At 30.1% G+C, this 27,346-nt stretch overlaps 2 protein-coding genes across 4 annotated transcripts in view; one reads left to right on the top strand and one right to left on the bottom strand.

The window, feature by feature from the left end:
* LOC126741555 (myogenesis-regulating glycosidase) overlaps nt 1-25,656 on the bottom strand; it is an 88,618-nt gene extending 62,962 nt beyond the window's left edge. Inside the window, exons 1-3 of one of the 3 annotated variants that reach the window (XM_050448019.1) lie at nt 25,506-25,656; nt 14,702-14,973; nt 4,568-4,626 (exon numbers count right to left, since the gene is read on the bottom strand). In XM_050448019.1, coding sequence (XP_050303976.1) covers nt 4,568-4,626; nt 14,702-14,962 — 320 coding nt within the window. In that variant the 5' untranslated portion in view covers nt 14,963-14,973; nt 25,506-25,656. Of the gene's footprint in view, nt 1-4,567; nt 4,627-14,701; nt 14,974-15,044; nt 15,169-19,185; nt 19,352-25,505 lie in introns of those variants that run through there. The other 2 variants (XM_050448018.1, XM_050448020.1) reach the window with 2 other exon arrangements.
* Nucleotides 8,655-10,710, top strand: LOC126741556 (uncharacterized). Its single transcript, XM_050448024.1, has 2 exons — nt 8,655-10,372; nt 10,434-10,710. The coding sequence occupies exon 1, from the start codon at nt 8,934-8,936 to the stop codon at nt 10,257-10,259; it is 1,326 nt and encodes a 441-aa protein (XP_050303981.1). The 5' UTR covers nt 8,655-8,933; the 3' UTR covers nt 10,260-10,372; nt 10,434-10,710.
* Nucleotides 25,657-27,346: the final 1,690 nt, after the last annotated feature.

Raw genomic sequence — 27,346 nt, 5'->3', positions numbered from 1 at the left:
GGTACAAGGTCCTCCTGACGTTGAAAATCACGATGGCGAGCTGTGTTCTGTCTTCTGCGAGTCTAAAGAGTTGTTCTACGCTTCGAATTTCGGTCCACTCTCTGAGATTACGACCCTTTACCACGAGGCTTGTCTTCTACCGATATCTCTACGGTTTTCTACCTTGTCCTTTATTATAAGTTGAAGGATACGGTATCGATCACTCCCGAGTATGACCTAGATAGGACCTCTTTCGACATTTAACTGTTATTAGTGTCATCACTCTGGATCTATTTATGTTTGAAGCCATTCTGACGCTTAAATAACTCTTTTTTATAAATATATGTAAGAAATCATATCCTGCGAAGTTATTTTTGAATATTCGAACATTATTACACAATTACGTCACGAATATCAATCTTTGTGAGAGGAAACCCCAATTTGCTATAACACCCAATGTCTTTAAAATGAGAGCCTCTTCTTTATCACTTAAAACCTTTGACGATCAACTGATTTTAAGTGGGCACCAAGAAGTCTTCACCCTAATATAGTTCGTTTTACTTTCAAAATTTCAGCTGCAAATTTTCTCGATATTACTGGGTCTACCGCTTGGTGCAAGCCGTTCCCTGTGTAATTCCGGTAAGTTCTGGTTTCAACAGTTTTTTTAAGTACGAACCGTTTTTAATCTTTATTTACCTGTAACAATAGTAAGCCGGCGATGAAACATGAAAAACCATAACCTAATATGAAAATTACGTGGTGTGCAAATTACGCAGGATGGGCAAGTAGCCCCATTTTACTGTACCCTTTGGATTTGGTCGCAAAATGGCAATTCCTGTGTTGACGTGTTTACGTGTTATCTTGTTGTCCTGGTACAAACTTAAGTACCTGACCTCTTGCTTGATCTGCAAAGGTTTTTGGTTTATTAATGGCGGGCTGAGTCCTTCAAGATTTCTCCCTTTTTCGTGAAAACTATGAGCTCTGTTATGTCAGGTTTAACAAAGAGGTCCGTTTTCATGCACTACCTTTGGATAATCAATTACACACTACCCCAATGAAATTGCCTGTGATTGTAACCAGTTCATCGCCTACATAAGCCTGCGCATAGAACTCTTCCTGCTAAAGCTGTCTTAGGAGATCGTCCATGAGTAGACACAGAACTTTACCGACAGGCAACTGTCGTCAACACTCTTCCACCGCTGACCCAAGAAGCTGCTGTGTTCCTGACCTATAGAGCGTCACAGAGTTCCTTGGTTTTTGCTTTCTCGAAGACTTCTTCAACGTCAAAGAAAGTGATAATGCAACCTCATTATTATTGATGACCCTTCCTGCTTTTGCAACTACTGCGTGTAAAACAGGTTCAGTAGACCGCCCTTTGGTGTACATGCGTTGATTCTTATGAAGTGAATTTTCCTTCAGAATTACCTCAGTTAAATGTTGTGAATTATGATGTAATATGTAAGTGCAGGAAATAATTTACTTCTTCTGGTGTCGTACTAGGTCCTCCTAACGTTCAAAATCACGATGGCGAGCTGTGCTCTGCGTCTTCTGCGAGTCTAAAGAGTTGTACCGCGCTTCGAATTTCGGTCCACTCTCCGAGATTACGACCCCTAACCACGTGGCTTGTCTTCTACCGATATCTCTACGGCCTTCTATCTTGTCCTTCATTATAAGTTGAAGGATACGGTATCGATCACTCCTGAGTATGTGACCTAGATAGGACCTCTTTCGACATTTAACTGTTATTAGTGTCATGTATTTAAAAAAATAAATACGACTATTTTTTATTTTGTAACACTATAAGAAGCTGCCAAAACAAAAGACATAATACCCGAAACAAGACAGTCTAATTTTTACATATGTATCTACGCGAGCAACGTGACAGATGTAAACTTAAATTATGTTTTTATTTCATACGATGACTTTTGCGTCACCCTGTCAACACTTAGTTGTTTACCTTTCCTTTCTTTTTAATCAAGTTTCCGAGCTCCTTCCCACCCCTAGCAGGATATAGGTTGTTTTATCGTATTCACGCAATCCGGCCTGGATACCGAGGCCGGATGATGTCAGATGCATCGTGGGAGAAGCAAACCAGTGTGCCCCGAAACGCAGAACCCCTGTGAACAAATCTCACCACAAAAAGCTGTAGCGCAAAAACGTTTGGAGGACCAAAATGATAAGTTTATTTAATTTTTAATTAAAGTGACAAGTTGATAGGATTCAGCAACTTGTTTTATTGTAGCGCAACAAAAGTTGCTGAAGTCACGAGGAACGTATACTATACTGTAGTCGCATTATATACTACTTTCTAATAGAATGTAATTAGTAGGTTGATTTTTTCCAATAAATGTAGTTATATAGTAAAAACGTAAAGGTTTAATTAATTAAAAATTAAACATTATTATAACCAAAATAAATTATTCAAAATGATAGAAAATGCAAGAATGACTACGGTTGAAGTATCGCTATATAGGTGTGTTTCACACGCACTATGTTGCGCAACACTTGTTGATAGTATAAAGTTGTCGTAGCGCAACTTTGTTTTTAATTTTAATTTCTTCTCAAAAATATTTAAAAAAGATTATATCATATATTTGGTCCTTTCGAAAAATCTGAATTTTATGATTTTGAATTAGCGGGAATTTTTTAACTCTAATATTAAAAAAAAATTCAAATAATATTTAAATAAAAGGGAGTACATATTTTTTAAGCAAAAACTTTGCAACTTTATAATTAAAATATTTAATATTTAAAAAAATCAAAATATTTGTAGTATGAAATATATTATTTTTCGACTGGAAATTGATTCAGGCATTTAAAAAAAAATTGAAATAAGCTGAGAATTGATTAAAAAACTATTTTATTGATTGTAGAGGTTCATGAATCAACAATCAATAAAATAAATTATATAATTCGGAAGAACACTTATAAGCCGCGAACTGATTAAATTAGCATCTTATTGATTATTAAAGTCAATCGACAAAAATAATTGTTATGATATATAAACTCCTGGACAAAATTATCGCACCACTTGATTTTTAGAGATTTTTTTTTTAATAAAGATAAAAAAATAAGCAAACTTATAAGCATTGTTAACTATGCATTATTAATTAACAAACACAATTATATTCTATTTAACAAAACGAAATTTAAGTAACTAAATTCAATACAAGGAAAAGCATCGATTTTCACTAACTTCAATTTTGATACAAAAATAAAACAATAGACCCATAATAAATTCTTAATAACGTGTATTGCCACCTCTAGCTGCAATGACCGCTTGAAGTCTTCGCAGCATTTTTCGTATCAAATTATGAAAACTTTCCTGCGGATGTATTCTCACTCCTCACGAGCAGCATGTTCCATGATAAAGCATAAACATAGTTTTTGTCCAGTTCTGCTTTTTATACGAGAAAAGATATTATAACTGTTTTAACTGATATTTATTTTTATTTAAATTTTCTTGACAAAATAATTAGTGGTGCGATAATTTTGTCCAGGAGTTTATTTCTTATTGGCGGGGAATTGATTCTGATATTTAAGAAAAAAATATTCAAATAATTGTTGATAGTGTAAAGTTGTTTTAGCGCACTTTGTTTTTAATCCTAATTTTTTTTTAAAAATGATTTAAAATAGATTATGTCAAATATTTGGTCCTTTTGAAAAAATTGAATTTTATGATTTTGAATTAGCGAAAATTTTTAATTCAAATATTAAATAAAAAAATTTAGATAATATTTAAATAACAAGAATTACAAAAATTTTAAAACAAAAACAATAAGAATGAAATAAATTAATAAAAAGTTAAAAAAATCTTTGAAAATACTCCATAAAATAAAGGAGTCATTCGGTATTTTCTGAGAAAAATAAAGTTTTGTCCCTTAAATTTTGCAATTTATAATTAAAATATTAAATATTGGAAAATATCAAAATATTTGTAGTACTAAATTTATTATTTTTCGACTGGAAATTGATTCAGACATAAAAAAAAATAATCGAAATAAGCTGAGAATTGATTAAAAAATTATTTTACTGATTGTAAATGCTCATAAATCAACGATCAATAATATAATTGATATAATATACTAATAAAATAAGAGCACTTAACAGCGCGAATTCATTAAACTCATTCTGTTGATCATGAAAATTCATCGACAAAAAAAAAATTAATTGTATTCCTTGTCGGCTGGAAAGTGATTTAGAAAGTAACAAAATCAAATATTCTAAGAATTTATAGATAATTGTAATAATTTTTCAATTACTAAAATAATTGTCCCAATTCTGGATTCTGGAAATATTACATATATATCAGTTGCCCGAGCCTTAGAAGATTTTCCTTACATGTTCTTTATCCCTGACATTTCCAGTATATCTGCGTTTTTATAGAAAAATTAATTTCAGAACCGAATAAAAATTGGCTTCCGCGCAATTAGGGAAATACATGGTGTAAGACCCTATTTAGGAACTACACTGCGACTTTTATGAGTATATGTTTAAAATCAAACGATCATACCCCACAAATATATACGAAAATGTTTCACCTATAGTGAAACTGTTCAAAAATGATATGAATTGATTCAGCACTTACCGGGTTTCAACCAATTCATCGTCGGTTTCAAGTTCGCTCTGGGAATTGAAATCGCTAATCTAAAATACAGAAAAGAAAAATATTTTAAAATTTGTACCTCATAAGTCGATCTTCGAATTCTGGATCTATTCGTATTTTATTCTTAGTCCACATTTTTACCACACCACTATTATAACAAACTGATACAATAAAATATATTTGCTTGCTTTAAAGGTGGAGCGCAGTCTGTCTAAATCTGTTTTTAATTATTGTTTATACCTGTTTGTCATATCTTATTGGAACCCTGCAATTTTATTATTATATTCTTTTTTACAACTACGATTTAAGAGTAATGTAATTTTAATTGACATTTTAAGGTTATTTATATTCAATATTTAATAAATTTTTACTCACAACTATGCTCAGTCAGAGATGGCAATAAAAATTATTTAATATAATCTTCAGGCATTAAAGTGGTAGAAATCGATGAATTTAGAAAACTTTGTAAACTCCAATTTCAAGACATTTTTAAATAGACCTTGAGGCTTGTAGTCATTTTCAATTTTATTACAGACAGTTGGAGGCACTTCTCTTTTCGTCTAAATTCTTTGGGTAATTCTTGTGACATTGGGTAATTTCCAATTTATTACAGATATTTAAGTCATTTTCCAGACACTTTAACCCATTGTGTATACAGTGCTTTTCTTTAATATCCCCCCCCCCCCTCTTGAAACTTGAGGTAATGCAATTGATGAATGCATACTACGTTTTAAAGCAAAATTGACAGATGAAAATTTCAAGATGGATGCTGGGCGCCATCTTGGAAAAAAAATTAAATGGAAAGGGTGGTATTATTGTGGCACATCATTTTGAAGCTCCTAACGAGTACTTTATAACCCTAGAAAATAAATTAAATATCTTTACCTACTACAAAATGGTGGTACATTTAATAATATCGAATAAATACATTAAGTTCAACTGAGAAGATGCTGGAAATGGTTGCCTTGAACTTCTTGACATAAGAACAGTTAGTCCAAAATTTTACACCGAACATTTTCAAATACACTAACATCGATATTTCTACAAATATTAGTTATTGTCTGTCGTAAATCCAATACTGAAGCAGGTTCAGTTTCGTACACCTTTTGCTTCAAATAAATTTTTCAAATAAATTTTTCAATGCCATGAAAAAAAAAAGTTTTCATTTCTGTTTCATGGCATTGAAATTAATTTTTCACCTAAATTTTCATGAGTTTTTTAGGCATTTTATTTAAGTAATTCTAATGCAAACAAAATGGAAGAATTTTAAAGAATTATATTCTTTTATTTCAGGCTTTCGAAGTCGTTTTATTTTATCTTCCTTGCATTGAAAATTAGTCCAGGAGTACTATCGTGAAAATAATGAAATCAAATGCCTGAAAGAGATATAAAAATGACTATAAAGGCCTGGACTAAAATAAAGAATATTTAAACTGCCAGGAAGAAAAAATATTCATATTCCTATAATGAAAAAATCACGTTACTTTGTGTCATCCCTACAGTAATTTTTTGATATTTTCCATATATTTAAAATATTATTTTTTTTCCAGATTTGTATCAACAGATCATTCGATTGGGTTTGCATAAATGGTGTGTTAATGGATTGTAAAAAAATGTTTTAGTTGTCAGGAAAACCTGAAAAAATTCCAGTAAAAAAATTTTAAATGACTTTAAATACTTGAAATAAAATGGAAAATAACTCTAACATCTGGACTAAATATTAAAAAAAACTCAAAATGTCCGATTTTAGACCCACTTTTGCTTCCCAAGTTCCAATGCTTTCCAGATTTGATGCTTTTGGAACAATTTGAAAACCTTTGTCCATAAGCCTTATTATCCCTTACAGTACCGAGATTAAAAAAAATTGAGTTTGGGGTTTATATTTATTTTACGCCGATAAAGTTGGGTCAAAAGGTACAGAAAATTATTTTAAAAAATATTCAAAAGGGTTAAGGCAGGGATTTAGGGAGTACACAATTGTGTGCCTAGGGAGCCAACATTAGAAAAGCACAATTGTGAAACAAAATTTATTACTTTGTTTGGAATGAAATAAAACAGTTTTTATCTTTGGTTAAACAAAGAAAAACATTACATTTTAGGCAACGCATTCTGGACCGACTTTTGCACCCTTCTAACCTGCATTTAACTGGGTTCTTCATTTCTTCATTCTTTGGCCAGTGTTCAAAACCATCAAAGCGTTTGTCTGCATAGGGCAAACTGGAAGGCATTCCCCAAGATTAAGTCTAAATTCCAAAAGATCCATAATATCTTTGCTTTAAAGGTTTTGACTATAACAATCCCTTCGATACTCTATCCAGCTGTTTACTATTGCTAAGTCGAACAAATGTAGGATGGCTTTAAGAGTCCATTTCCGGATTCGAAAGAAAGATCGATAGTATTCCATCATTTGGTCGCAATCATCTACACCACCCATGTTTTCGTTGTATGATAACAGCTGGGCATGCTATACTGTGAACGTTTTTTTTCTGTTTTATTCCATCTTTGCACCTCAGTTTCCGGCTGTCTTCCAAAAGCTGTGGATAACATTAAAACAGATTTATTATCATACCACTTTGTAATGCAAAGTTTATTATCGGTTCTAATAACTTCTTCTGACTCTCCCCTATTCATTAAACTGTCTTTTTTAAAATCAAACCCTTTCACTCTGTTGGACATAATTGTAGCAGTTGCATCTATATTCAAACTCGTCAATTTGTTCATCAAAGCAAAGTTAAAAAGTATCTGTCAAAATACCGATAACTATTTTGAGGTAATATTTCTACTACACGCAATATTATTGAGGGTCCCAAGCCTAAATCCCTATCTTTTAGTGGGATAGTAGCCCTGGTAGATTTCAAAATCCAATACCAGTCCGTCGGATGTCGTAAGAACGAAATTCTTCAGTCCCACTGGTCTTGGTTTATTTTTAACAAATTGTCGAACTGGACATCTTCCCAAAAAAGGAATCATTTGTTCGTCAATAGAAAAAGCTGTCTTTTCTTTTCTTTCAATGGCTTTACATCTATTGCGAACTAAATCAATTACCGGCTGTATTCTCCACAATCTATTCTTTTTTTGTTCCTCTTCTGATACGCTAAGATTGTCAACGACATGTAAATTTACACGTATCATGTAAAACCTTTGTCGGGTCATGACCCCATCAATTAATGGGAACTTATATTTTCCATTCCAATACATAGGTATCCTTGGAAGATGAATACATCCCATCAAAGCATTCATTCCGAAAAATTTCTTTATTTCTTGAGAGGTAAAGTTGTTTTCTTTTGCATTTTGTTGCAAGAAATACTGGGAAGTGAAATTTGCGGCTGACTCAAAAAAATCATCATCCAAATATTTAGCAAAATATTCGTTTAGGAGTTTTTACGATGGATGGAGTATAGTCCTCTTTTACAGGAAAATCCTTGCTTCGCTTCTAAAGTTTCCATGCTTCCACTGGAGAGTCTGGAAATGTATGGGGGGAAATCAACTTCTGAATCTGAAGAGCTATCAGCTTCATTTGGTGCTACAATTGGGACTTTTCGTGAATTTCAAACTCATCTTCTTCATCCTCGGACTCTAAATTCAACCCAACTTCGTCTAGAAGTTGGAACAATGCCTCCTCGTCATCCCTTAGATGGTCCAAATCAATAATTACCTTACTTCTTCCTGTAACATAGAATTAATTGTATCCAACTTAATTAAAACCAAACCACGTTAACTCCCGTGGCTCACAATTATGATATACATAACAAAACCATTCTTGGAATCAACAATTTTAAAAATATTTTTAATCTCTAAAAACAATACACTTAATTGAAGTTTATTATAACTATTTAATATTAAACACTTCTTTTCCCCTAAATTTTATAAATAAATAATAACTTACCTGCACGAGCCATTGTTGAAAATAATCTGAAACTTTTCAGGTTATGACAAGAATGCACTCCCGGCAAAATAAACGATTTGCGCGTGCACACCTATAAAATGCACTATTCACAATCATGTCGCACGGTTCTCCACCCAGTTTAAACATTTTTTGATCCTTATAACACTTAAAGAGTACAGGGAAAAAACGTGCAAAGTCAGTATTTTATAAAAATTAAGATAATACGTTTATGTGTTTCCTTTCAAAGAATATTTTCATATAAGCAATTAATACCGGCAAGAAACGCACTGTGTCACTGGATATTTGCAGTTTTTAAATAACTATGCAGGGAAAGAACGTGCAATGTCATCGCGATACTAGATAAAAACGTGTTAAGTCAGGAAAAAACGTGTTAGGTTGAGAAAATTATATTGTTTTTTTAAGCTCGTAGGTCAGTCTGCCGATTATTTTAACTGAGTGAACATGGCGAGTGACACTAGTGGTGACGAATTAGATAAAAAAATATGTGGACTATCTAAAAAACGTAAAATAACTGGTCGTATGTCTGATGTTTCAAAAAAAATACGCTTACAGAGTCATGAAGTAGGGCCAGACTGTCATTGTAAGCGATTTCAGTGCTTTGAAAAAGTTTTACCTAATGAACGGGCTAAAATTAATAAACATTTTAATGAGTCCCAAGAACCTACTTGGGACGAACAAAGTGCCTATCTGTGTGGCCTTATTCTTCTAAGTCCTGTTTTCCAACGAAGAAATCGTCGCCCAGAAGAAGAAAGTCACTTCCGGCAGGCTAGTTACTTTTATAAGGTAAGAGTGCTACGTAATGAAGGAACAGTCGACATTCCAGTATGCCTTAAAGCATTTTGTTCACTTCATGGAATTACACGAAGAAGAGTTCAGACTATTCACACTTCACTTCTAGTCAAAGGAGTTGCTCCTAAGGACAACAGGGGGAAACAATCCTATAAACATCGTGCACTTAAAGAAGATATAAAAAACTGTGTTATTTCTTATATTCGTTCGTTTAAGGGTAGGTCTAGTCATTATAGCAATAAAAAGTCAAAGAAAATTTACTTACCTGAAGATTTGAACATTCGCAAAATGCACTCAATGTATAAATTAAAACATCCAGATAAATCTGTGTCTTACGAAACTTACAGAACTATTTTTTCGACTGATTTTAATATCAGTTTTGGATATCCCCGCTCTGATACCTGTTCCAAGTGCGATGAATTCAATGCTAGATTAAAGTCGCTAAATTTAAGGCTTACCCAAAACATCACTTTGGAAATAAAAGAGTTCCTAAATCGCAAAATAAGAAAGCTTACATTAGAGAAAGAACTTCATAAGAAAAAAACAGAAGCCTTTTATGCTAGGAAGAGACAAGCTCGACTTCAAAGTAGGAAATCAATAGAGATAGAAGCGGTGGCCATGGACTACCAAAAAAACTTACCAGTCCCGAACATAACGACTAATGACGTCTATTATAAGCGTCAATTATCTTTTTATTCTTTTAACATCCATAGACTTTCGTATGCTGATTCAGTATTTTATACCTATTCAGAAGAAGTAGCTAAGAAGGGTTCTAATGAGGTATGTTCTGTTTTAGAAGATTATGTTACTCATCATCTTCCTAGTAGCGTTAAGATTTTAATAATTTTTTGCGACTCTTGTGGAGGACAACATAAGAACTTTACAGTGTTTCGCTATTTGCGCTACCTGGTCCACCAAAAAAAGAGGTTTCAAACTATCAAAGTTGTATTTCCGATTAGGGGCCACTCTTCATCGTGAAACCTATAATGGATCTTGGACTACTTCCATCGTAACTAAACCAGTCTCCAAACTCATACGAGGCCCACCTTTATCTGAAAAGGAGTTTCACTATCCACCACGAGCTTATAATGGTAAGTTTGTTTTGTAATTCCTTTAAATAATAGTGTTTTTGTTAATAAAACATTTTTTTAGGTAAAATTCCTATTTCAAGAGAAAAATACAAAGATCTACAGCAACTGAAAAAATTTTGTGACGAGAGCACGTTTTTCTTTTACGACAATCTTCCTGTACTACCCGCAAAGAAAATCCCTAAAATGAACAGAAGAGAAAAGTCCGTTAAAATAACAAAAAATAGGCGCTAAACACCAATATAGTAAATACGGTAACATTTAAAACAAAGTGACTTTGCACGTTTTTTCCTGTTTTTTTTGTACTTTGGTTGGTTTTGTAATAAAATTTAAAAAACTAATTGATATTTTTTAATTTCATTACATAATTTAAAAAGCTAGTATACGGTATAATAATTGTTTCCAAAATCAAAATTTTAAAAAAATTATTAAAAAATTTATAGCGTTTTCAAATTTAAAATTTTATATTCTCAAATTCAATTAATAGTGACTTTGCACGTTTTTTCCCTGTGGTCTTCACTTGTAAATAAGGAATTTTTAATTGTGACATCGGATAGCGTAAGGGTTATATTTAACATATTTTAATAATTCTTTCAGCATATTATATGTGACATTCTGTATATCAATTCTGTGTAAAAACTTTGGTCTCAGATTAAAAATTGACTTAATTAACCTAGTTTTGGTTTCAAGGTACTTTTTCTGCAAACGTCTGTTTAAGGATAACTTAAAAGCTTCTTGAAGTATATAAATAGAGTTTTCACTCAAATAAAGGACATTTCTTAAAGGATAATTTCATACATGAACCATTTTTATCTGTCTAATTCTTTCTAAGCTGGACCCACTTTTGCATCCCAGTGCTCTCCAGATTTTATGTTTTTGAATCAAAATGAAAGTCTTTGTATATCTCGATAATCCTTGCACGTTTTTCCATATAACTTCCAAGCTATTAAAGATATTTTCATAATTTTTTCAGCATATTATAGGACGCACTCTGTAGATTAATCCTCTATAAAACAATTGATCTTAGATTTAAAATTGATTTAATTAAACTAGTCTTGGTTTTAAGGTACTTTTTCACCAAGGCTTGTTTGAGGACCACTTAAAAACTTTCTGAGGTATGTACAAGTCATAATCGTAACTCCAGAAAAAAAAGTAAATCTGCATTGATTTTCTGGAATAAAATGAAAAATTATCTTAAATATCTATATATTATTACAAGAAATAACTCAAATCCATATATTTGGAATAATTTTCAATGTTATTTCAGGCATATGAAGTAATTTCTCATATTTTCTGGATTTCTTTTATTGAATAATTTAGTCCTTTTTATTTTATTTTAATAACTTAATTTTCTCAGATCATTAAGTTACCTAAACGGGAAATTTACCATAAAACATTCAAATAAAAGTCATAAAAGAATTTTCAGCTTAATTAAAGAACATATTCATTAAGTTATTTAATCTAAAATTAAAATTAAATAGTTATTGATATAAAATTTATAAGACATAAATTTTAATTGCCAGTTAAATAATTTAGAAAAAAAAATGATCAATTTTGTAACTTTAATGTAATTTTTTTTTTAATTATTCGTTACATAAATTAAAGAAAAAATAGTCAACATCAAATTATTGAGAAAAAACAAAAAATATTTAAATAATTTTAATGAATAATTGTTTGCATAATTAAAAGCCACTTTGCATTAAAATCCTTACATAAATTATTCATACGAAAAGTATTATTTGTAAATTATTTTTTAAAGTATTTATTAAAACACAAACGAAATAAAACTAATTAACATCTGTCATTAAAATAAGCAAATAAACCTTTAAGAACAAATAAATGTTTTTTTTTAATTCATTTCAATGAATAATTAATTGATTTTTTTAAATTAAAGGGCATTTTTCCATTAAAATCGTTCGATAAATTATTCATTTGCAAAGTAATATTCCATAATTTATTTAATCCTTAATTCGCATAGATTTTAATTAACAGTTATTTTTTTTTTATTTAAAAAGTTTATTAATTTGTAACTTTAATGTAGTTAAAGTTCGCTTTTTTACAAAAAAAGTAAAAAAGCGAATTAAAAAAAAACAGTCAGCATTCATGATAAACTATGCAAACAAATCGATAAGAATAAATAAAAAAAATATGTTATTAATTTTAATGAATATTCAAAGGCCACTTTTCATTCAAATCCTTATATAAATTATTCACATGGAAAGTAAATATTATTTGTTAATTAATTGCTTGTAAATTATAGTATTCATTAATTTATGTCGTCATTAATTTACTTGACGTTTGTAGCTTTAAAGTATTTTTTTTTAAATATTCATTAAAATGCAAACGAAACAAAAGTAGTTAATATCTGTCATAAAATTAAGCAAATAAACCTTTAAGAACAAATAAATGTTTTTTTAATTATTGTTAATTAATAGTTCATTGATTTTCCTTAAATTAAAGGGCATTTTTCATTAAAATCCTTCGGTAAATTATTCATTTACAACGTAATATTCATGAATTTATTTAATCATTAATTCACATAGATTTTAATTACCAGTTTTTTTTTTATTTAAAAAAAATAAATTAATTTTGTAACTTTAATGTAGTTAAAAAACAAGTAAAAAAAAGAATTAAAAAAAAGTTGTCAACATTCGTCATTTTTTTTTTAAGTATTCATTAAAATTCATTTAAATACAAACAAAAGAAAGCAATTAATATCCGTCATAAAATAAGCAAATAAATCTTTAAAAATAAATAAATGTTTTCTTAAATTAATTTTAATGAATAATTAATTGAATTTCCCATCTTAATTAAAATAAATTTTTCCATGAAAATCCTTCCATAAATTTTGCCAAGTAATATTTATTAATTTATTTATTCATTAATTCACATAGATTTTAATTAACAGTTATTTAATTAAATTTTTAAAAAGTAAATTAATTTTGTAACTTAACTTAACTAATGTAGTTAAAAAAAAGAATTAAAAAAAAGTTGTCAACATTCGTCATAAACTATGCAAATAAATCATTAGGAATAAATAAAAAAATATTTTATTAATTTTAATGAATAATCAAAGGCCACTTTTCATTAAGATCCTTATATAAATTATTCATTTGGAAACTACGTATTATTTTTTAATTATTGGCTTGTAAATTATAGTATTCATTAATTTATTTAGTCATTTATCCACATGAGTTTTGTATTTAAAATATTTATTTTTTTTAAGTATTTATTAAAATTCATTAAAACACAAGCTAAAAAAAAGCAATTAGCAACCGTCATAAAATAAGCAAATAAATCTTTAAGAATAAATAGTTTTTTTAAGTTAATTTTAATGAATGATTAATTGAATTTTCTTCTTAATTAAAGGACATTTTTTTATAAATTATTCATTTGCCAAGAAATATTTATTAATTTATTTAATCATTAATTCACATAGATTTTAATTAACAGTTAACTAAATAAATTCAAAAAAGTAAAATAATTTTCAAACTTGAATGCAGTTAAAACAAAAATAAACAAATTGAATTAAAAAAAAGTAGTCAACATCCGTCACGAAATATGCAAATAATTTATTAAGCATAAATAAAATTTGTTTTTTATTAATTTTAATGAATCTTTTTTCATAATTAAAGATAATTTTTGTAGTAAAATCCCTCCATAAATAATTTATTTGCAAAGTAAAAAAAATAATAATTTTCTAAAATTACTCATTAACAATAACAAAAACTAAAAAAAGTGGTAAATATCCAACTTAAAATATTCAAATAAATCATTAAAAATAAATAGAAGTATTTTTTTAATTTAAGTATTTTTCATTAAAATCCTTCTATAAACTATTCGTTCTAAAAGTAATATTGTATGTGAATGTAAGTATACTAATTTAGAATAATTATATGAGGAATAATAAAAAAACTAACAATTAAATAATTAAATCCTAAATATATTCATAAATTTTTCATTTGCAAAGCAATATTCATTAATTTATTTAATTAATAATTTTGTCTACTAATATTGACATAGACTTTAATTACCAGTTAATGAAATATAAAAAAAGTAGATAAAGGCATCAAACAGGTAAATAAAACTAATTCGTTAAATAATAAGATTAATTACATCGATTGAGTAATTAACAAAAGAGCCTTAATTAACATGTAAACAGCGAAATTTTATTTACAAATATATAATTACCCCGAGTTGCTAACAATGTTTTGCTTCATTCGTTGCTTGGTCAGGTTCAAAGGTTATATTTATTAGTAATTTTAATCTTACTATAACGTATTAGTTTTAAAAATCTTCAGTATAATAAATGATAAATAATTAAATGTTTACCTCTGATTGTTTCTCTTTTAATCCATTTAGTTCCTCCAAATTCGGTAAAGAAATGCTGTTTTTCCTGTGTGTTTCCAGACTTCCTCTCCTTTGACCCTCAACATCAAAATCCTCCTCCCGCTTTTCAACATTTTCCTCTCGAACTGCATTTTCCTCATCTGCATAGGGAATATTATTCAGATTTTCCCTCGAAGGTCCCTCCACCACGATGATCGGCATATCTTCACCATTTTTGAAGGATTTCGATTGTGCTTTGGGCATTTTCTCTTATACTACGAAATAAATTAAAACCGGTTTAATATAAAACTGTATAATGCACTAATTATTATTATAAAATATTTACCATCTATCCGTACACGACTAGTAAATGTAATTTAAATAAAAAATGAAATAAAAAGCTGTGAAAAAAATCAAGATTCAACCGCAACTTGTTATGTAGTGCTAATGAGCACATATTTGCTTATGTTACGGCGTGATTTCGCGTTGTGATTATGAATAAATAAAATTAAAAAAGGTTAAGTAAGCAAACTTAATTTGTATAGCATAGTGTAATAAAAGGTAGACTGTAGATCTATTAAAATTGTCTTTTTGCCTAATTATATGATAGAAACATGCTTTTTATGTACTATTTGTATCTGAAGTAAATGATAAATCGTTACGAATTTTTAAAAAAAGGAAACCAATCAAATGTTTCTACGATGTTTTAGAAATTTGTAAGTTTAAAATAAGTAAGTTCAAAAACTTTGTAAAATGTGTATATCCATGTAACATGTGCATGTAACGTTCTAAAAATAGAAGCCACGAGGTAAAAATAGCAATAAAACAGATAAAAAACAAAAAAGCAGTGGACCAAACAATATAGAGGACTCCTGAGTTATGGATATATGTTTTAAGAAATTTTTTATTCACAGATAATTCGATTGCGTCATAAATATACTTAACTCAAGAAATTTCTCAAAACCCCAGAAGAAATAAAAGAGTGATTGCAAATACCTGTAATAAATTTGAACATGTCTTCAAAATTCTGGAACATAAAAGAAATTTCCAGGATCATTCTTTTGGGGAATGCCTGGAAATGCATTTAAAATACGATCCTTATACCAGGAACAAAATGAGCAATAAGTCAAAATGTCTGGATCATATTACAACGACTTCAACTTCTTGAAATAAAATTGCCCCAAAATCATAAAAGAAATTTCCCAAAAACCATCACTTAGGGATTTTTCTGACTTTTCATAGGATGATTTGAGTATGTTAATGTATGGGTATGTTTTTATGCACAAATCATTTCATTGAGTCACAAATGGTGTGTTAATGACACGTAAAAAATTATTTTAACTGCCTGGAAAAATTGAAAAGTAGCAGTAGTTTTCCGAATGGCTTAAAATACCTAGAATAAAAAGGAAAATGTGTAGAATAAATTTGAAAATCACTTCAAAATTCTGAAACACACAAATTCAAGAATCATACTTTTGGAAAACATCTGAAAATGAATATAAAAAAATGAATAACAAAATAATCAATGAGTTAAATTATCTGGATCATATCACAACTTTAACTTCATAGACTAAAATTTTCCCAAAATTTAAAACATAAAGGAATTTCTAAAAACCATTATTTAAGGATTGTTTGGGTTTTCTGAGAAAGTTGTGAGTTCATATTGTTCAGATTTTTTTTATGCATATATCATTTGATGGAGTTATACGTGGTATGTTAATGACACGCAAAACATTAAAATTAATTAATTAAAAAAAAAATTAAAATGGCCTTTAATACCTGAAATATATTAGAAATAACTCAAGAAATGTCCTAAAAGCTCAGAAGAAATAAAAAACGATTCCAAATGCCTGGAATAAACTCGAAAATCACCCCATAATTCTGGAGCATTAAAGAAATTTCCAAAATCATTCTTTTAGAAAACGTCTGTAAATCCGTGAAAAAATTGATTAACATGCCTGGAACAAAATGAACAATGAGTCAAAAAATCTGAATCCTATTATAACGACTTTAACTTCCTGGACTAAAATTGCTCCAAAATCAGAAATATAAAAGAAATTCCTTAAACCATCATTATTGGATTTTTTTGGGTTTCTATTTCTAGTAATAAAAAAATACTCTTTTCCAAAATTTCCTGAGATGGGCTTCTAGAATGTCCATTTGCAAATATCCCTTGGATAATCCTATTTTAAAGTATTTGCAAAGTTGTAATATTAAATAAACATAATCCATAGGGTGTCTTATCTCGACCGTTGTTAGATCCTTTTTCTCTTCTTACATATTGAATAACATATAAAATGTTTTCCAATACAATTCAACATTAAAAAAAATCCAAATGCCTGGCCCATAAAAATCATAATCATTTCAGGAAAATATTGAAAATGCCTTGAAAATGGAAAGTATGACTTTATCGAATACTAAAACGACTCTAAAAGGGTCGAATAAAATGGAAGTGAAATGATTGGAATAAAATAGAAATATGTTCTAAGAATCTAGAAGAATGCCCAGAATCTTACCGGATGTTTCTGATTCTTCTGAGAATATTAAGTTTTGGAAATATTTTCTATCTACCATTTAATGGGCCCTAAGGTAAATGGAATGGTTGTTATATAAGGAGAAGATTCTGAATAATTGGAGAAACAGGAAAAAAAATTAAAATAGATTGAAACGCCTGCATAAAATTGAAAATTACTCAAAGGCAATGATCCGAAGGAACATGCAATTAATAACTCCAAAAACACGTATCATCTCGCCATATATCGAGCATTTATTGGATCATAAATGACATCTGAGACAAATATTCGGAATGCTTGGAAATGCTGGAAACATACCTGAAAAAACTGGATTCGAATGTCCGGAATAAAATTTAAAATACTTCAAAGGTCTGGAACATATTAACTTCAAATTCAACATAACTTCAAAAACCCACAAAAACGTAAACATATACATATAGACCATTCATTGGATCATAAATGGAACCGCTGGATAATGGAATGCTTGGAAATTCAGGAAAAATACCTGGAAAAAAATTGATTTGAAAGCCTGGATTAAAATTGAAAATGACTACAAAGATCTGAACAAACATGTAACAAACAACTTCAAAAGTCAAAAAACACGTAGACATTATATAGATCATTAATTGTATCATAACTGGTACCTATGTTGTCTAAGAAGAATACTCTGAATGCCTGAAAATTCAGAAAACATACCTGGAAAAAAAGAAAATAAATTCAAATACTTAGAATAAAATTGAAAATGACTTCAAAGGTCTGGAATATTCAGTACAGAACTCCAAAGGCTCAAAAACACCTAGACATCTAAAGCCCATTAATTGGATCATAAAAGATACCTACAGGATGTTACAGAATAAAATGCTGATCCTTAAGGGTGTTCATCCTTAGGTGATTTTAAAAAAGAAAAGTTCAAATAAGCCTATGTCCTAAGTCCCTTAACTTTTGAGCTAAAGGATGTTAAAATTTTAAAAAAATCCTTACTTTATAACTTCATTAACTTCCTAGATATGTTTATGAAATTCAGCACACTCAGTATTAACAGCCATTTTTTGATATAGGAGATTTTTTTTAATGTTTAACCAGTGGCGTCCGTACAAGCACGTAGACCAGATATTTTTTTAAAATATTATGTACGCCACTGCTTTTCCGTAAAATAAAAACTATTTTTATAATCTCCATTCATTTAAGGGCAAATTTGATTTTTTGACCTTTTTCGTCCCACATTCGGTTACCGCGCAAACAAAATAAAAACAGTTTTATGCCTGGTCCATTTATTAGTAAAAAAAATAAATTTATTTATTTTATAAGCATATTTACATTATTTTACCATTACAGTATAACAACTCTAATTATAGAAGTCGGCGGTGCTTTAATATTAAATAGCTTAAAATAATTTTATACAGGGTCTCCCAAATTTGATTCTGAGGATGACAACTTTCAACACTCTGTAGCTTAGAAGTTAAGGGGTTTGGGATATACCTTTATTTCAACTTTTCTTCTTAAAATCACCTAAGGATTAAGGATCAGCATCTTATTCTGTAACACCCTGTATGTTGTATAGGATTCTGAATGCTTGAAAATCCTGAAAAATCCATAGAAAAAAAAGATGATGGATTCGAATACGTAGAATAAAATTGAAAAATACTTAAAAAGTCTGAAACATGGAATAAATAACTCCAAAAGATCAAAAACTCTTAAGTAGAGATATACCTACCGGTTGGCACAACAACCATGTAGTAGGCTCTAATTTTTTTGGATTTTGAATTTTATTTTGTTGACATTTTGGATATATGCCCTATTCCTATCTATTCTAAGGGATTTTAATAATTCGCCTTTTAATAAGACACCTTAAAGACGATTTTTTTCTCTATAACTTTAAAAGCGTTTACAATAAAATTTTGAAAATTGGTGTACTGTAAAACATTAGATGGTAGTTAAAATACCAAATAAAAAAATTAAAAATTTTAGACTTACATTTTACTCTAGGATCTTTTCAAAGCCGGAAGTTGTTGGACGACCAAGCAATGCCAGGATTCTAGCATTGGAAGAACGAGTGCTAGATTGTGTTAAAGCAGATCAATCGTTAAGTACCCGCATCTTCGCAAATCAAGAACGGACCTCTCAGTCAACTGTATGGAGAATTTTGCACGAGATGTTATTACATCCTTATCATATTCAACGAACCGTCCCAAGAGCGAGATTTTCTACTTCGTGTTCATTTTTATAATTGGCTCGCAGAACAATGCCTTACTATCGACACTTTCGAAAACAAAATTTTATTTATAGACAAGGCCGGCTTTACAAGAAATAGAATTTTTAATTTTTTAAAAAGTTTAATTTTTTTTTAAAAATGTGTATATTCATGTAATATGTGCATGTGACGTTCTAAAAATCACGTACTCACGGTGAGAAGAAGCTACAGGCCCAATCATACTAAGCCACGAGGTAAAAATAGCAATGAAACAGATAAAAAATAAAAAAGCAGTGGAACCAAACAATATAGAGGACACCTGAGTTATGGATATATGTTTCAAGAATTTTTTTATGCACAGATAATTCGTTTGCGTCATAAATATACTTAACTCAAGAAATGTCTCAAAAGAAATAACAGAGTGATTGCAGATACCTGTAATAAATTTGAAAATTTCTCCAAAATTCTGGAACATAAAAGAAATTTCCAGGATCATTCTTTTGGGGAATGCCTGGAAATGCGTTTAAAACTTGATCCTTATAACTGGAACAAAACTCAACGACTTCAACTTGGAATAAAATTACCCCAAAATTTGAAACATAAAAGGATTCCCAAAAACCTTCACTTAGGTATTTTTCTAGCTTTTCTAAGGATTAATTGGGTACGTTTACGAATTTTTTTATGCACAGGCCATTTGATTGTATCATAAATGGTGTGCTAATGGTACGTACAAAATTATTTTAACTGCCTGGAAAACCTGAAAAATATTTTTTTAAATACCTTGAAAATAGCTGGAATAAAATGGAAAATGAGTACAAATAACTGGAATATATAAGAGATAACTCAATAAATGTCGCAAAACCCCCAGAAGAAATATAAAACCGATTCCAAATGTCTAGAATAAGTTTGAAAATTATTTCAAAATTCTGGAACATAAAAGTAAATTTCAGAATCTTGCTTTTGGGAAACGTCTAAAAATACATGAAAATTAATAACAAAATAAACAATGAGTTAAATTATCTGGATCAGATCACAACTTCAACTTCCTAGACTAAAATTTCCCCAAAATCTGGGACATGTAATTTTCAAAAACCATTATTTGGAATCCCTATACCTGGAATATATAAGAAACAACTCAAGAAATGTCCTAAAACCTTAGAAGAAGTAAAAAACGATTCCAAATGCCTGGAATAAACTCGAAAATTACCCCATAATTCTGTAGCATTAAAGAAATTTCCATTATTTTAGGAAACGCCTGGAAATCCATAAATAAATTGATTTACATGCCCGGAACAAAATGAACAATGAGTCAAAAAATCTGGATCATATTATAACGATTTCAACTTCCTGGACTAAAATTGCTTCAAAATCAGAAGCATAAAAGAAATTCCTAAAACCATCATTTTAGGATTTTTTGGGTTTCTAGATTAAGTAATAAAAAAATATTATTTTCCAAGTTAGTTGCTAAGTGTACTAATATTTACAAAGTGTGGACGAACGTGTATTTAATTACTATTTTTAAGTTGTTGTCAATAACCATTCATTTTAATTATTTGTTAATTTTTTATAAATAACGTTTTTTATTTCTTTAGATATTTTAAAAACTAGGATAGAAACTGAAATTGAGAATTTTCTTGATGATCTTCCTTAAAATGATGGTCCCATAATATTCCAGCAAGATGGAGCATGTTATGTAGCGATGCTCCATCTAATCTCGTCTTTATAATGCACGTAATTCAAAGATAATTACTAAGCGACAGAATCGGCCATAAAAGAAGACACAGCCACATTGGGATTAAAACTACGGTGACTGTCAATTAGGGCCTAAGCAGCAGAGCAAGTCACAAAGCGACAAAGCGCAAATAAAGCAAGATATGCTGAGAAACGTATAGAGCAAAACTTCTTCAAAGCGGATAAAGTTAAGGTATTCTGCCCTATAAGAAAAATAGGGAAAAGCGAAAAACTCCTTGTATGATTAGGCGAGGTAAAGTAGGTAGATAATAAAAAAGAACGGAGGAAAAACAGACACGTAGACACGATGCATGTCAGCAGAATATTACCATACAATACAACAACAACATACAACCATGGATCGCAGAACCTATAAAAAAGATGAAATAAAAGATAGAGAGCAGGAATAAGACTAAACATACATACTATATAATTTTATAAGAAAAAAACATTAATAAAATGTGGGACACGTCATAATCAACGCAAAAGGGTAACTACCGTAAAATGGGGTGAATAGAAACAGTTTCGGGCCTTTCCTACTCTGTTGCTAACATGGTAGTCATCTTTTTGACAACAAAAAATAAGGAATCTACAGGTCTCGACTTGTAGATCAAAAAGCGCATAATAGATTTTTTTTAATAGAGATTTTTCTAAACAAAAAAAATAAAAACGCTCTTTTTCTATTCACCCTTAATGTGGGGTGAATAGAAACACCCATTTAAATTGGTCAAATTTGCTATTCTACCCACACGAGGGCAAATAGGAACACCTGAAAAATAATTTAAATTGATAAAAAAATATAAATACATAAAAAAAACTGACAAAAACACCAATTTTACAAAAAAAACATTTATTTCTATAGCAATGTAACAAGTTTAAGCATATTATTTAAATTAAACAACTTTGATGCAAATTAAATTTTAAAATGTCTCTTCTTGACGTAGATGCTTCTATCTCGTCATGAACTGGGAAAACCTCTCCAACAACCTGGCTAAAATGAAAGGTGGAAACATCCGGAACTTCTGGAAATCCATAAATATATCCTGACGAGTGTTTGGTGAGGCGACTTCTTAAGAAAGTGGCTTCAATGTCATTTTCTGTAATATTAATGACTTGTCCGATAAAATATTTATTTCTTTGTCTATTTCGATATTTTATTGGAAACACACCAGAAGCTTTATCTATTAAATCAAGCGAAATAGGAGAAACACATCAGAACAATTTACCCTCAAAGCATACTGATGAATTATTTGTATCGGCATGTATCCAACTTATTCTCGGACTTATCGGTGAAACTTGGTAGTGAAGTGTCCATTTCTGAGTCTGCATCTGAAGAATGATCTTGATCTTTTTCCATTTCAGAGTCTTCACTTGAGCTTTTACCATTATTGGCATGAAATTACTATATTCTATTTTTATATAGGGGCAAATTCATTTTCGGGTCTGAATCTTCATCTAAGGTTTCCATACGTCTTTCCAAATCATTATCCTCTCGATCATCTTTATCCAACGTGCTTTCAAAATCTGCACTTGTAACGCTTTTGCCAGCAGGAACTTCGTCGAACCGACGTCGACTCTTCACATTTTGACCATCGCCATATCTCATTGTTCTTAGAAGGTTTGCCAAAGAGTTATTAAGTCCTTCTTCAATGTTCTGAGTCTCATCATTTGTCTCGTCAAGATTTTGCTGCGAAAGACGTCCCAAGACTTGAGCCCTATCTAGTGGAAAAATTCCACACTTTCTAAACCCAGATTGTATGTTTTTTCCAGCATTAGGCTCAATAGCTTTTGACAAGTCATTTAGCAAGAAAGGGAATCTGTCCTTTGGAACCGTGCAATGCTTTGAACCAGCCCCCATTTTCCATTTTTCAAGGATCTGTCGCCAAGCTGTTTTAAGAGGCCGGAAAAATGCTACGTCCAGAGGATGGGTCAGATGAGTAGAGTTGGCCGAGAAGAAGATAAATGAAATATTATTTTCTTCGCAAAGAGATACCGTACTTGCAGAAAAATGTGAACTCAGATTATCGCCAATTAAGTACTTTTTTCCCGGTAGATCTTTTACTGCAGGTATGGCAGCTCTCTCTACCAATCAATCTGAGAAGGAAGTCGCATCAAACCAACCTGATGGACTTCTATTAAATCTGACGTCCCGTGGTCCTCCAACTGTCCAAGATGTATACAAATTTTTAGCTTTGTAAACCACGTATGGTGGGAATAATTTTCCATCAGCTGAAGCAGCGTACATAATAGAAACGGCTGACTTCGACGTCTTGCAAATACGTTCTGGATAGCGACAGCCCCTTTTCGACATTACTTTCTTTCTACCCAGATCGTCAGTTAAATTTGTTTCGTCGTAATTTATTATATTTGATGGCGGTACATTTTTCAACTCCATGGCTAAATTGTCAAAATAAGCATTGATAGTATTGGGAGAAACAGCAGCTCTTAAGCGCTTGATGTTTTGGCAGATTCTAAATCCTAATTCATTTTTGTGACGTTTTAAAAAAGAATAGACAAAGTCTTTGCAAGGGATATTATCTTTAAATCTCGTTATTGTTTTACCTCTACTGTCTAGGTAATTTTTTATCATCATCCTGACGTCCAAATGGTCAAGTGGATACCCCCAATCTGACCAAACTATTAGTTGATGGACTAAAATATCTTTTTCTTGTTTGGTTAGGGCTGTTTGTCCTCCATGACGCTTTAGATTTTGGTTTTTGTGGTGCCGATAAAGCACAGAATAATGAATGTTGTATGTTTCGTGAGCCACTCTATAACTCATCCCGTTGTCAATTGAAACAATGGCTATTTTTAGAGTTTTTTTATCAAGTTTTATATTTTATATATGTTTTACCTCGAGGGTCTGGTTTATAAACGCGAGGCATTTTCCTGCAAAAAAAAACAAATATGGGGTGGATAGAAACAGCGGGTGAATAGAAACAGCGTATTTCTATTGACCCCAAAATTACTTAAAAGTGACGTTATGTATTATATTACATCAATATTAAGCAAAAAAAATAAGCAAAATAAATAGGCAATGTAAACCAGACACCTTACAGCTACTTTAACCAAAAACTCAATGTCTTACCTGTTTTTAGCTAACCACTGTGAATAAAGTTTTGCTAGTGATGAAAAAAGCACGTGTTAACTCCGACGGGTGGTTGGTACTGCAATCAGGGCTGCGAACATAAAACATCTTTGGCCTGTTAAAGTAGTGGCGGTAAAAAAGTGGCGTAAAAAAGTGGCGGCATCTGTTGACCGTTTGAGAACAAATGTGAAGCGTTGGGAGGTTTAATTTCAATGTTGATTTTTTTTAAAAGAAGTTTCCCGTTTTTGTTGCTATTCACCCAGCAGTTTCTATTCACCCCATTTCACGGTACGACTCTCACCTACAAACAGGAGCCGTACACGATTCTGTACAATTCTTAATTATTTAAAGGAACGATTTGAAGAAACTTGATGGCACCAATGATACAATAAGATGGCCAGCAAGATCACTGGATTTTATCTCATTAAACTTTTTTGTTTGGGGACATCTTAAAGAAAAAGTCTTTCAAACGAATCCAACTGATACAGACGACCTAGAAAGACATGTAAGAGCTGCAGTAGGTCAAATTATGCCTTTTACATACAAAGTACAAGCGTCGAGCACGCCAGGTCTAAACAGAGTACTATTATTTTTTTACTAATCCGAAGTTAAAATATTATAGCAGAAAATAAGTAAATACAATTTGAAACATTTTATTAAATAGTGTTTTAGTTTCTATCCTAGTTTTTAAAATATATAAGGAAATATAAAAAGCGGTATTTTCAAAAAAATATTAAACTAAAAACAGTTAATGGTTATTGACAACAAAAAAAAATGGTAATTAAATACACACATGTGCACAATTTCTAAATACCAGTCCAGGAAAATTACCTGGAAAAAAAGAAAATGCATTCGAATTCTTGAAATAAAATTAAAAATGACTCCAAAGGTCTGCAATATATGATACATAACTCCAAAAGACCAAAAACATTAACAATCCAGAAGAAATAAGGAACGACTTTAAATATGGCTTTATTTGAGGATGTTAAAAATATGTTTTATAAATATTTTGCATGCATAGAACCAATGTTCTAACCAATGTCATAAATGGTATATTTATAGCACGTAAAAACTTTACTTCCTTTAAATACCTAGAAAACCAGGAAAAAATTTAAAATAATTTGAAATACAAAGTTTTTTTCAAAAATCTGGCATATTGCAACGCACAAATCTGAACGTAGGTACAAAACCTGAAATGTAGAACTATTTCTCCTTAAGTCATTAAACGCAAATGAATTTTAAAAATAATCAATAAAGCCCATTAGAAAAATAAGTTTATTTTACCTTTTTATTAATTTAATGTATGTATACCTTAAATCACGACACAAACTTCAAAAATCTTATTGGTTATAAGCTACATTATAGCACCACATACTGTAATAACCACCTTACTTCTAAACCTATAACCACATTAAAATGAGCAAATAAACAATTAAATCTCAATATGAACGAAATCCTTGATTATATTTGGATTTTTCTTTTTTATGGTTTAATTGATATCATATAGAGCGTCACTGGCGAAAAGATTATTGTTTGAACATCTAATATAGTAAATATATGGTGTGATTTTGCTATAGCGAGATTGTTTGGATGGTAGATGCAATAATCACGACCCAGGGTCATCAATGTTACAGAACTAATAAAACTCAAATTTTTCATTATTTTTTTGATCATGCAAATCAGTTATTACTTACCTGTTAAACTAAATTTTGTATCCACAGTTACATCATGTCATATCACAAGTTCAACTAAACCGGTTTAGATTCCCACAAAAAATGATAATTTTCGTAAATTGGATAACGAGCACTTCCCACTTAAGATTTGTTGGTGAACGTAACTTTTTGCCACTAAAACATTGTGGTACCAAAAAAACACTGCTAATTTTCCAATTGTCTCAGTTTCTGCTTAAGTAAGATCATCTTCAGGGTAATAATACTTATTTTAGATGTAAAGTTTTTAACAGAACATGAAATAAATTATGTTATTCGATAAAATATCTAAAATTCTATATTTTTATAGTATTCAAAATAGGTCAAGGCATTTTTAATTTCTTCTATATTTTTTAATGGAATTAACTGAAATTATCTTTTATTTCTTGGATTTTTTCCTTCTAGCCAGTTTTAGTCAACTTTTTAAATGTACCAAATAATTGCTTTCCTACTCAAAATCAAAAAAGAGCGATTCGCCTATAATTGCTTAAAAAATAATAAATATATAAATTCAATATACATTTTTATTCATGCAAGTTTTCGTAAGAAGTAAGAACAAATTGCAGGAATAATTCCTCGAAAAAAACGAATTCTTGGAAGATCTTCTTATGGATCTTTAATTATTAATGATAAGCTCTCTTTATATCGTCGTATCAAAGCATTTAACAAATTAAGGTTTTAAACAGATCTGATGATGCCCAGATGAGCGAAACACATGTCATGACGAATAACTTCGATTACATACTTATGACACCTTGACTGCAAGTTTTCTTTATTTTTAATTATTATTTAAACTATTGGAGTATTAAGGATAGCAACTTTAATTGTCAGGAAGAAAATAACAAGTTATAAATGTGCAAGAGAGAAATTAAAATATGAATGATTTCTTCCAGGCAGTTGAGACTCGCAATTGAAACTTGAAGGATTAAAATATAAAGATTTTAAGTCCCTGGAAGAAAATATTAATTATCTTATCCAGAGAGTTAAAGTATTATTTAAAGAAATTACTTCAACTGCCTGGAATAATTAATGTTGTCTTTTCCGGTAGTTAAAATCATTTCTGAATTATTGCGGGCAGTTGAGGCTTAGATTTAGGACTTGACAAGTGAATTTAACAAAATCAAAATGACTTTATGTGCCCGAAAGAAATTAAAATATTAATTATGTTTTGCAGGGAGTTGAAAGTTGGAATTTAAGCGTGAAGTATGAAAAGATGAAGATTTCAAGTTCCTAGAAGAAAATTAAAATATCAATTATTTTATCCAGGTTGTTGATGTAATTTAAATCTAAATTACTTCAACTGCCTGGACTAACTAATGTTGTCCTCTCGGGTAGTTAAAGTCGTTTTTGATTTCTTACAGGCAGTTGAAACTTTGAATTTAAACTTGAATTATTGAAATATGAAAATTTCGAGTT

The sequence above is a fragment of the Anthonomus grandis genome, chromosome 10 (genome assembly GCF_022605725.1).
Source record: "Anthonomus grandis grandis chromosome 10, icAntGran1.3, whole genome shotgun sequence".
NCBI classification, from domain to species: Eukaryota; Metazoa; Arthropoda; class Insecta; order Coleoptera; family Curculionidae; genus Anthonomus; species Anthonomus grandis.
Note: the sequence above shows the minus strand (reverse complement) of the source record. Positions and strands in the feature narration are given on the sequence as shown.

Bases quoted from the DNA above. Each gene is read 5' to 3' on its own strand.
- LOC126741556 (XM_050448024.1), top strand. From the start codon at position 8,934: ATGGCGAGTGACACTAGTGGTGACGAATTAGATAAAAAAATATGTGGA.